The 12,015-nt window shown below is 41.5% G+C and overlaps 2 protein-coding genes across 3 annotated transcripts; one reads left to right on the top strand and one right to left on the bottom strand.

Moving 5' to 3' along the window:
- Positions 1-165: 165 nt before the first annotated feature.
- On the top strand, positions 166-2,284 carry LOC311031891 (uncharacterized protein). 2 transcript variants are annotated; one of them, XM_084038446.1, is made up of 9 exons: positions 166-318; positions 763-857; positions 1,070-1,098; positions 1,186-1,257; positions 1,411-1,479; positions 1,628-1,678; positions 1,781-1,843; positions 1,932-2,009; positions 2,152-2,284. In XM_084038446.1, the coding sequence occupies exons 3-9, from the start codon at positions 1,074-1,076 to the stop codon at positions 2,157-2,159; spliced, it is 366 nt and encodes a 121-aa protein (XP_083894572.1). In that variant the 5' UTR covers positions 166-318; positions 763-857; positions 1,070-1,073; the 3' UTR covers positions 2,160-2,284. The 2 variants fall into 2 exon arrangements, with proteins under 2 accessions (XP_083894572.1, XP_083894571.1); XM_084038445.1 differs by having other exon boundaries at positions 763-901.
- A 92-nt stretch (positions 2,285-2,376) lies between these two features.
- LOC311032700 (transketolase-like) lies at positions 2,377-10,918 on the bottom strand. The gene is made up of 14 exons (XM_084039672.1): positions 10,659-10,918; positions 9,049-9,166; positions 8,833-8,946; positions 8,608-8,705; positions 7,546-7,737; positions 7,286-7,404; positions 6,974-7,170; positions 6,695-6,859; positions 5,530-5,686; positions 4,917-5,047; positions 4,742-4,825; positions 4,523-4,616; positions 4,058-4,180; positions 2,377-3,421 (listed from the first exon to the last, which is right to left on the bottom strand). Exons 1-14 carry the CDS (start codon positions 10,763-10,765, stop codon positions 3,234-3,236), a joined length of 1,887 nt encoding a protein of 628 aa, XP_083895798.1. The 5' UTR covers positions 10,766-10,918; the 3' UTR covers positions 2,377-3,233.
- Between the last annotated feature and the right edge of the window lie 1,097 nt (positions 10,919-12,015).

The following is a 12,015-nucleotide window of genomic DNA, read 5'->3' as shown; positions in this document are numbered from 1 at the left end:
ACGCTGCTCAACGTAGACGAGACTTTTTCATTCCCGAGGAGTTTCCTTGGACTCTCCGTGAAGCTGACAGGAGAAACTTCAGTTGAGATCATCGATTGGAAAAAGCTACCCCTGGAGGACATTCAAATTGGAATGAGTGGGAAGGGAAATGTAGTTTTAGGTGTGATGTCAGTATCTCCACGACTACGTAATGCAGCTGTGGTATTAACTGCAAGTACCAGAATGCTTTGCGACGTCAATCTACTGAACATTTTAATACAACACTGCCATCTAGAGACCGAATAGTGAAAATGAAGCTGTAGCCACGAGACAGATATTGTGAGTATACCATTATTTTCATAGAAAATTATCTCTGGAATATTTTATGTATCTGTTTTTGTCTGATCAACAGTGCTGAACTAAAATATGTAAAAGGACATAAAATGCAGAAAAGCAGATTGGGGTTTGAATCCTTACGTATGGTGCCTTATTTGTTGTTGCTTAATTACATGCGACTGGCACTAGAAAAAAAAACAATAAATACAATTTAATACGGTATATATACTGTGTGTATATATATATATATATATATATATATATGCCAAAGACATTTTTTAAATGTATATTCTAGCTGTCAACTATGTGATTAAACAATTGTCATTAAGCCTTGACACTGTCTCCTATTGTAACTTCAAGACAGACTGTAAAAGTGTTACACATGTGAATGTGAAAGCAAAAGGTTCTTATCTGGGACTTTCCTCCTGTCTGTCTAATACTTGGCAGAGTGGTTTGACCAGGTTGAGGACGTTTTCTTCTCAGTGGTTATCCTGTTGTTGCTACACCTGCCTGGATAATTCGCCTGCAGCTGAACATACACGGTGTGCATACCTGTGTTCCTGGGTCTCTATGTCTTTCACCTGTGGTAATGTTAATCGATTCTATCACATTCTATTACTATATTCTCTCTCTCTCTCTCTCTCTCTCTCTCTCTCTCTCTCTCTCTCTCTCTCTCTCTCTCTCTAGCAACTCTTTGTATTTATGCACCAAGCTATTTGTGTTGATCTATCTCTGTGTATCTTATCTTTTTCAGGGATATGGAAGCTGGCCTTTACAAACACTGTATGTACATGTTGATGGTGGCACACAAGAAATCACCTTTATTTAGAAGATAGTTCCTCATTTAATTTATTCTTCTCAACGTTTCAGACAAATATTACCATTTTTACTCAATCTGCTTCGGTCTTGGATGTGGAACAGCACTCTATAGGCCCTTTTGTTGTAAGTACACATAAAGTATTTGTGTGATCATTTACAATGATCTAATTTATCAACAAGCCTTTCTGTTTTTTTTATTATTCTTTTTTGCTGGTATATTTCAAGTTTATAAAATAGATGTTGTAATTTGAAAGAATGTTTGTTTTGCATTTTCAGCACTTATCGTTCCATTAGTTCTTGCCATGTTTTTCACCATAGTCTTTCAGATTGTGGGCATAATAGCTGGTAAGCTGACTTTTGTTTTAAAAACATATTAGGTATTGAGGTCATGTTTTAACAGAAGGAGTTCTTCTGAAATGATAAACATGTTATTTTAGATGATCCACTAATCCTCTTGTTTGATATCAATGTTCATTTATAATTTCCCTGTCAGATCTGCCAGCCCATACTAAAAGCTGTAATGGCCCTCCCTATGACAGAAGAGGTATACTATGTGATAAAAAATGAACTTGGAACCTAATTATGTATTATTACCATTCAGATCTGTTCTCTATAAAAACTAACATTACCTTCTAACTTTCTTTAGATGTTTTCTGCGGGTTTTGTTTCGCAATTTTTGTTGCCATCCTGAACCTCTACTCATATCATGGTAAGGCTACATACTTTACAACCTGTGAGATATGCAGACATTTTGGCAAAATAATACTTCTTTGGTTACATGTTGTGCTTCATTGCAGTCTACACACTGTCTTATGGATGTGGCATCATGGCGTTTGCAGTTATAGGAGCAAAACATAAATACAGCTCTCTCCAAGGTAGGAGGGCTTACTAAAAAGCTGATTTAAAACTGCATGCTGTTCCCAGATTGGCAGTCTATGTAGCTTTATTGTAGGTCGAATCCAGTGTCTTTAAATAACTTTTAAAATTGAGTTGTAATTCTATGATCTTTTTGGACAGGAAGCTGACAGCGCCCCTGGTGGTAGAAGCCGGTGACAACCAGAAGAATTGTGTTATACTAATGTATGCTGTCACTCATTATGGTTTTGCATCACTTACATAGACACTGTTTGAATTAAAAGTTAAAGATCACAATCCTGTGTATGTATACTGCTTGACCTACGCACTTCAACACAAATATACTTGTAGGGAAAGAGAACAAACTATTGCAAAGTCAAATGCAGATGACTTTATTACATGAAAGTAGGGTACATACAAAATTTCAAGTAACAAAGAAAGTGTTTTTGGGTAAACAAGTCAGATGTAACTCTAGCGCCATTGTCACAGTAAAGCCATATTCTCCATCTGCACTAGAAGGGCCATCAGCCCTCCACCTTAGGTTTAAAAAAAAGATGATGTCACTGTCCACGTAATGGTTTTCAGCACACTGCTGGTAATGGTCCAGTTGTATGGCTAGCACAAATGAACATGATGTGCAGGTTGATGTTAACTTCAAAGTCAGTAACAAAGAAAACAGTGCTGAAGAGAAGCGATAAGACTTTTGAAACCACAAAAGTTGAACTGATCTGAGGATGTGGTTTTGAATGACTGCTCTTTATGACCTACCTACATTTGTTTGTTTTTCTCCACTACTTTCTACAAACAACAACTTAGCTCATTTCTGACACTATTAGTCACGATAAACTACTTTAACACTATGCCCCACCCAAGAGCTACATCAGAACAATATAAAAACATTTTCAGTTGAAGTTAATCAAAGAGCGTTTAAAAAAACGGAGAAAACACGTACGAGCATCACACAGCATGTTGTTGGCCACACTTTTATTACTGAACTGGATTTCTGACGTGTGTGTTTGAATCTGTGTATCTGTGTGTCGTGTGACGGACGCATGAAAGAAAGGTAAATGTGGGACTACTTCAAAGTGTACAGCACAAAATCACGTTACTCCGGTACACACTTAGGGGCATTCACAGTGAAGGAATTTAAAGAGCTGGGTGTCTTGTGAATCAAAAAACATACTGGACTTTTAAGTTTCATCTGCTGGGGTGTGATCAGATAGGTGGGTGGGGCGGGGAGAGAGTTACTTGGCGTTGGTGGAGCTGCTGAGCATCTTGCGGACGGCCTGGGTGATGGCGTCGCGGTCGATGCCGTAGATCTTGAGCAGCTCGTGTGGTTTGCCACTGCGGGGGACGTGGGACACAGCCAGACGATGCAGATTGAAGCCGGACTCGTTGACCATTGCAGAGGACACTGCCTCCCCAAGGCCACCTGTGAAACAACAACGAATCCCATGAGACGGATGTTGATGGAAGACAAATCCTCCATGAAGGATAGCGGACACCCGGTCTCCCCAAAAGGCTTTGGAGCTTTATTGACAGCAGAAATGATGCTTTGGGTTGAATGTAAACACATGTGCAGTAAATAGAGAGGATGAGAAAAGCTTACAAACATGCCATTGACCACTATCTGGTCCACATAAAATGAATGAGATGCCCAGCGTCAGACGGATGCCCAAAATCCTTTGTCTAGTCAAGTCCATGTCATCACCCATCCCCTTTCTCTTAACAGGCATAGGGCCTAGCTGTCTAACTAGGTCACACAGAGCCCCATGGGCACATGCTCAGTTAAGGAAATCTGACAGTGCTCTGGCGCTCTGGCTCTGGCACTTACAAAAACGCACCACAATACGTGTACCTTGTCTGCAATGATGAGTACATGCAACAGCCAATAAGCAAATGCCACCACATCGCATCTCCGTCACTGAACCAATGGAAACATGCCACCACAACACACCCGAGGATGCGGACCAATGACAGAGACCCGGCCACATTATGCTGAGAGGTCGGTGGTGGTCATACAATATGCAGATGCTGAACAGTATGAGCAACTTTCACCGAGACGTACCTTCATAATAGTGGTCTTCCACGGTGAGGATTCGTCCCCTGGTGGCACGTGTGTGGTCGATGATGGTTTTAATGTCCAGGGGTTTGATTGTGAAGGGGTCAATGACCCTGACAGAGATCCTCTCTGGAAATTCAGTTCATTCAATTGAGTAAAACGACATAGAAGAAACTCAGAACTACAGCTGGTAACATTAAAGGATCCGGCTATACTTTTTACCTCAGCAAATTTAAAATGCAGTTTATTTCAACAAATATAAGATTTTGTGCTAATTCTGATAAACAATCATCGCACATAGTCATACAGTATTTGATTAAAAGATATTGTATTTTGTATCTGTTGGATATGTCAGACATTATGCAGTATATATATATATATATATATATATATATATATATATATATATATATATATATATATATATATATATATATATATATATATATATATATAATTCCATGTACATACCTTTCTTTAAATGTTCAGCTGCAGCCAGGGCCTCATGCAAAGTCACTCCAGCTGCCACCACAGTCACCTGGTCCTCTTTGCTCTGGTGCACCACCTGGCAAGGAGAGAGTATCAGGTTACAGTAATTTGACATCATTTTGAAGTGATGGTTTTCTGTTTTTAGGTATAGTTTCGTAACACTAAATATAACAGCTATAGAAAGCACAAAGACGGTTTCACCTTAGCCTGTCCAACGTGGAAGTCCTCATTGCTGTTATAGACAATGGCACTGTCTTGGCGGCTGGTCCGGATGTAGCAAACACCCTTTTTGAAGTGAAACATGACGGTCACCACTGGGGCATTTGGACAGCAAATGTGCTGGGAAACAAGAGCATTGCATGTAGGTTTTACATACCTTTGTGGATGCAGCCAGTTCCACAGCCTTCTCTGTAGATACTCCGTCGCAAGGATAAAAAATGGTTGCTGTGGGAAGGGCCCTGAACATACCCACGTCCTCTAGACCCATCAGAGAGGGGCCCTCCTCTCCTGTAATATGCACATTCAGCTGATTTCATACGTCCAACATTGAGAAGGTTCCCCAAAAAAGGCTACTGACAGGTCAGGTGAGCTGATGCATGCAGATCTACAGACATAAAGCCAGACTTTGCATGCAGTATACCTGTACTAACAGAGGGACACTCTGTTCCCTGTTGACAACTTCCAGGGCAGACAGGAAGGGAGAAAGGGGGGAGGATTGAGTACTAGCTGTAAAGGCAAAGGAGGTAAATACAGCAAGGAAAACACAGGATTAGAGGGAAAGTGTGAAAGGATTGGAAATACGGCACGCTCACAAATACACACAGATCACTCATTCTTATACATGAATCAACATGAGGGATAGTGTGAATACGGACTGAGAAAATGGGCGTTTTAAAAGGTCTGGCTTCAGTGTGATAGGAATTAAACGTTTGGGTGGGTGTGTGAGAGGGGTTGTACTGTGCCTGGCTCATTAACAGCAGTGTACTTACCGGAGGAGAGGCCGCAGTGGGAGCCACATAGGTTGATGTTGCTTTCAGAGATGGCTGCCATGCGGAGCTGGTCATAGGCGCGGGTGAAAAAGGACGCGAGAGTGCTAGCAAACACCACGTTCCTCTCACGGGCGGCGCATCCCATGGCAACACTGACCTGGGAGGGGAATGTATTTTTTCTTAGTACCTATATATACAGTGCATAACAGCACAAGAGATATAACCATCCGCACGTCTCCCATGCTTGATCCCTGCAAGATCACCCAGAGGGTCAAACATCTGCGGCACAAACCAGATTTGAAGGCCTCTTTGAACCAAAGACCATGTTAAGTCAAGAGTCAATGAGAAGAGTTTCCTCCAAAGTTCCAGAGCTTATTTTCCCATCTGTGCAGAATCACTGACATACCTCCTCTTGCAGATAATTTCCTTTGCCCTGTCTCCAGAACCCTCCCAAATTCCAAAACGTGCCTTGCTTTGTCAAAAGACACAACGAAGCATCCATGAAAGTGCTACTGTGATAAATTCTTATTATAGATACAAATTTGATTCAAATGCAATTGATTTTTCATCTCATTTCTTTAAGCACAGACTTTTGTCATTCAACCTTTGACTTTTCTCATGCATTCAGCCAGATGGTCCCACCCTCTGCGCTGATTAATATTTTACTTCTGACTACACTTGTCATGACGGCTTATCATCATACACATGCCTGACCTACATTGGAGTTGGCTGCTGTTGGAGCCATAACGGCATAAGGAATTAATGTCTGATCGCCTCTCTCCAAATTATTAATCTCAACTCAGATATAATAATGACAGAGGCAGAAGGGGGAGGGGGGTTTAGTAGCAGCAACATTGGTCGTTATAAATCAAATGAGTCCCATTATGGACAGACAAGTCATGTATAATTAAATAAGAGGCTCAGACTCACAGCTGTGAGATGCAAGGTTGTACTCATAACCAATCAGAGCTGAGAAAAAAATATATAGTCAGCAAAAACCCCACATTGGAGTTTTGTTGGTGCTTTTTAATACACTTTGGGGAAAAAAAGAACATTAGGCCAAAAACACCATGTATGGAATACAGGTGGCTTTGTTCATAAATACCTTCCTTAAAATATGTATTTGTGAAATCAACTCAATATATAGATTCACGAGGGATCATACCATGTTCTGCTGAGCGATGTAACACTCGACAAAGCGGTTGGGATGCTCATTCTTGAAGATATCTGAGTAGGTGAGGTTGTTGGTGTCTCCATCAAGGGCCACAACACGTTCATTGTAGCGGCCTAACTTGGCCAATGCCATCCCATATGCCTTCCGTGTGGCAATCTGTAAAGAAGGACAGACCAAACAAACAATCATTAACAAACGCTGTCATAATTGTTCAATAATTAGCCTGTTTGCTCTCTGCAGAGATGCTGTTCCCGTGTGCGGGTGACAAACCTTTTCGCCAGCCTTGTAGCTGGGTGCGCTCGGCATCCGGATGTTCCTCAGGCTGACCGGTGGGGAGTCCTCCACGGGGGCAGGAGGGTACAGGTGCTTGCTGCTGTTCATGATGCGGCTCTGCAGATCCTTCATAACCATCTCGGCCATGTCTTTGGGCAGAGGTTTGGCATGCCACCCCAGCTTGTCCTCCGCAGCTGAGACCACATGGCATCACACACATTTAGATACCCGGCTTGTTATGCGGTATGCACTGCTAGAGCGCGAGCAATGCATTTGCAGATGAGGAGTGGACAGTGACAGACGGGTTACCTGGAATGCCTTTGCCCTTGATGGTTTTAGCAATGATGGCAGTGGGCTGATGACGTGGTTGGCTTAGAGCCTTGCAAAGCTCCTCCACGCTGTGTCCATCCACAACAATGGCATGCCAGCTACACACACACACACACACACACACACACACCAGGACAGTGTTAACTAAATGTAATAATTAGTGATAAACTGCCTACATAATCATCCGTCACAGCATATACAGGACACTGACACTACTTTTCAGTTTGATGCATTATTACCCAAAAGCTTCACAGCGTTTCTGATATTTCTCCACATGATGCTGCAGGGGTGCTGGGTCGCTTTGGCCCAAACGGTTGATGTCCATGATGGCCACCAGGTTGTCAAGCTGGTAGTAAGAGGCGAACGACATGGCCTCCCAGACAGCCCCCTCCGACATCTCACCATCCCCCAGCAGGCAGTACACACGATAGCTGAGTCCGAGAACAGGGGGAGATTATGCAATTAGTGTGTGTCCCTGGGTGTATGTTCAGATGAGGGTGGGGTTCAAATCTCACGAAAATGTTCTCTGGTACTTTTCCACTCAGTGATTCTCTTTCATGATCTGACAGTTGGGTTGGTAACCAGCTGTGGCATGATTAAAGATTCCTGAGGCCCCTAAAGGTGTGGCTGCCAAGATTCACACCTGCATCTAAAATATGTCCAAGTACCCATTAGAGTCTTTAAGCAGGACAAATTATAATTTTATTTTATAAATAAATGACTTTATCTATGAATATAAATATAGCATTATATGGGTCAAATATGAATCTACCAGATGAGTCAAAATGTCCTCTATATACAGTAACGTGTTGGCTTTCTTTTTGCCACTATTACAAATAAAAAAAAAAAATAAAATAAGGAATGTTTTTGTGAATTTGTGATAATAAATTAGAACAATAGAATAACAAAAAAATGGAATTTGAAATCAAATCAGCCTTGTTGGTTAAAGTAAGTGAGATATGACTGCTGGGCCTATGATTATTAGAGCAGAAGAATCGTGAGAGCAGAGCATGTAGCTGCAGCACACACCCACAGAATCTAGAAAATCCCAATCACTGAGCGCTTGAAAGAAGAATTATTCAGACGTAAAATATAAATGAAGGCATCCCAAAAATGTTTTAGTTCATCAACACAACATGATGTCGAGTCAGTGTGTAAATGAATGCAATATATATAAAATGCAACCAATAATGAATAATACAATAATAAATAAACACAACAATTAAATGCATATAAAGCAATTAAAATAGTTTAATTGGAGTCATTTCTTTCACTCGTGTTTCCACATGTATGAAGATTACCTGGACTTGTCAAAGTATTTCCCAGTGTAAGCCATTCCACACGCCACACCAAGACCCTGGCCCAAGGAGCCAGTGGCTACATCCACAATTTGCTGCTTCTGAAACACACACACACACACACACACACACACACACACACACACAATGAAAGGTTATTAAAAAGGTCTGGGACACTGTGCTCCATGCGATGATTCCTGAGGTGTGGCACAGTAGGTGACAGCTTACAGGGGTCGGGTGGCCCTCCAGGGTAGAGTCAACCTGGCACAAACTAAGCAGCTCGCTCTCCTTCAGGAAGCCTGTTTCAACCCACATGGAGTAAAGGGCCGGAGCAGCGTGACCCTGTGGAAGAAAAATAACAATCATAAAGCAACATTATCTTTGTCATATAACACTGTAGTGGTTCAAGGAAAGCGTCAAATTCTGTCCAGCACTGAGACACACCTTGGACAGGACGAAGCGATCGCTGTTGAAGTTCCTCGGGTCTTCAGGGCGGTACTTCATGGTGTGGAAGTAAAGCACAGACATGATTTCTGCCACACTGCAGCATGATGTAGGATGTCTGTAGGACAGAGGAGATGGTGCTGTTAGCCATGTGTCAGCCATAAGTATACGTGCACACAAAGAAACACACAGACAATTCCAACACATGTGAGAGCATATAGTTAAAAAAAAATCTGGTTTATGAATACTAAGCATATTACTATGCACATACACCTTAAGTTAAAAAGCTGGACATATGGGCAGCTTTTTGTAATCGGTGATCAAACAAAATTGCTTTATTTTTAAAATTCTTGGAAAAACCCAAATTGTAATCAATATTGTAAATGCATTGAAATAATGTATAAAGACCATTAGTGGTATTAGACGTCACAGAGTCACGTGGACGGCCTGCTGTATTCTTCACTCAAACGACCTCCACAGATTAGACAGGGAAGTGGTTGTAAGTGGAATCCTACCATTAAGATGCCAAAATACCACCGAGCTATAACATTAAAGCACCCACCAACACTTAACCACAGAGTGCCTCATGCAGCGCTCGTAGTGGAAGTATTTTTGGCGCGCTGATATCAATGGCTGGTTATTGGCCTTTTATACGTCTGAGGGTATTGGAGTATTTCACTCAATAATAATACAACACATGAACAAGTTATAATGCCGTTATTAATACGAAGAAGGCTGAAATAGTTTAGGTAACATTTGTAACAAATGTTAATCAGTGTTTCTCTTTGTTCCCATTAGTCACTGCACAACTGTGGAATGGGGAACTGGGATCATATATGACAACCCTCTTGATTCTTCAAATATACAGACAATGAGCTTCACATGGGACATGCAACAGCAATCTTCTATAAGAGGTCATGATATACAAGATTTCACTTACACCTCTAAAGCACTTTTCTTGCAGAAACCATGAAATATGCCATCATTTTGTAACACAACCCAACCAGCATTGCACATTGTAATGTCAAACAATAAAAAAAAAGTAAATATATGATTTTGAAATAAGACCAAAGATGATAAACATTTTTAATTATTCTCCAGAATATGAAAATCTGATCATCTGAAAAAAAAAATGCATTATTCACTTTTAATATCAGCCCAGATTAAACTATTTTAGACGCGTCTTTGTTAACTAATCTTCACACAAAAGGATAAACTGATGCGTTGACATTTCTGCAACACGGTGTAAATATTTTAAACCACATAAATGTTCTATAAAGCGGAATAATATATACACTTTGTGGAATGTAGATATTTTATACTTCAATGATTTAACTGATAAGAGCTCAAATTATTACACATGTGTGTGTTGAATGAATGATTCTGCCAGCACACCAAAGGAGGAGAACAAAGGCAGGACATGCTGTTCTTTGGCCTTTCACTTGCATGTCTGTGTGTGCATCTGTACATTCGTGTGTGTAGACCAGTACATGTGACTGTTGATGTCCAATCGATGCACGCTGCGAGGAAATACGAAGTTTGCATTGTGTTTTGCACACCTTTTGAATGTTTGCATCGCATTCACAGCATTAGAGGTCATGTCGACTCACCCGCTGCCGGCTGCAGTTGTCGCCTTGATGGAGTTGATTCGGAGGCGGTTGGCGATGTTCCTCAGCGCCTGCACTGTTTGCTGGTCTGGTTTGTGGTAATCCTCCATGAAGGCAAAATGTCAAGTTCCTCACACCAGAAAAGTGAACCAACTGCGATCCTCGAGTTGAGTTTGTGTGTTCTGAATTTGTGTGTGTGTGTGTGTGTGAGAGAGAGAGTGAGGGTTGCCAGAGAACAGCACCTGTGTGTATGTGCGTGTGTGTGTGAGAGAGACTGAGAGAGAGAGAGAGAGAGAGAGAGAGAGAGAGAGAGAGAGGGAGAGAGAGAGAGGATATAAAAGAGAAGCTGGATTTATCCTGTCAGACATGCAGACACATAGATGCACACACACACACACACACACACACACACACACACACACACAGAGGAGGAGGAGGAATCCAGTGACGTGAGCAGGGTTTTACTGCTAAAATCAAATGCCACTGATTTCATTGGTTGCTCTGTGACGGGGACGCTGGAGGTGTGGCAGCCTGCTGGATAACTGGGAGGAGGAAGGGGGACATTTAAAGCATCTCACCCTGATTCCCCTTGGCTTGTTCACTGTCTAAACTAATAATTCAGATCTTGATGGTGGGCGTGAATGTGTGTGTGAATGGTTGACTGCCTCTATGTGTCAGCTCGTGCTCAAATGGCGACCTGTCCGGGGTGTACCCCGCCTCTCGCCCAGTGTCAGCTGGCGTTGGCTCCCTGTGACTCTCAGGGATATGATGGGGTATAGCTCATGGGTGGAAAGCTGTATCTTCTTTGTTATTTACTCACACCAAACACCCCGTCCTTATTGTCAAAGCCCATGCTTGAACCGGCCCTACATTTGTTAGAAATGTAACATAAAATAAAGATGATGACGGTGGTTCACAAATGGAGAATTAACAAGACAAAAAGAAAGAAAGACAGAACAAAAGAGGGAATGTGGAATGGATATCATCTGAATCGTTGAATCCTTTTTGTTATTATTTACATCAAACTAGGCACATAAAACAACATAATTTCAAATTCCACGAAAAAAAACAATCAAACAGCAAAACACAGAGAAAAGCAAATACATTACGACATCTTTGCTAACTCCACACTAGTCCAAAGACCAGCTCCTCCTGTTCAGCGGAGCATTTTTAAAAAGCCCACATGGATAGTGATAACTTTCTCCATCCTTCATCATACTGTCATAAGTTTAATCAACTTTTAGTCTTAGCTTTTGCTAGGCTAGTGATAACAACAGGAAGAAAGACACAGAGAGAAAACGGAAGAAAGATGCCCTTTATCATTTCCTAAACATAAGTCATTCATCAGCACACACACAGA

This window comes from Eutrigla gurnardus, assembly GCF_963514095.1.
Source record: "Eutrigla gurnardus genome assembly, chromosome: 2".
Taxonomy (NCBI): Eukaryota; Metazoa; Chordata; class Actinopteri; order Perciformes; family Triglidae; genus Eutrigla; species Eutrigla gurnardus.
This window is presented reverse-complemented; position numbering and strand designations above follow the sequence as displayed.

Coding starts and splice junctions, on each gene's coding strand:
- LOC311031891 (XM_084038446.1), top strand. CDS start 1,074: ATGGAAGCTGGCCTTTACAAACACT. Junction 1,258..1,410: donor ACTCTATAGGCCCTTTTGTT/GTAAGTACACAT, acceptor TTGCATTTTCAG/CACTTATCGTTCCATTAGTT. Junction 1,480..1,627: donor GATTGTGGGCATAATAGCTG/GTAAGCTGACTT, acceptor TTTCCCTGTCAG/ATCTGCCAGCCCATACTAAA.
- LOC311032700 (XM_084039672.1), bottom strand. CDS start 10,765: ATGGAGGATTACCACAAACCAGACCAGCAAACAGTGCAGGCGCTGAGG. Junction 7,171..7,285: donor CAAGGGCAAAGGCATTCCAG/GTAACCCGTCTG, acceptor ATGTGGTCTCAG/CTGCGGAGGACAAGCTGGGG. Junction 4,617..4,741: donor TCCACGTTGGACAGGCTAAG/GTGAAACCGTCT, acceptor TCTCCTTGCCAG/GTGGTGCACCAGAGCAAAGA.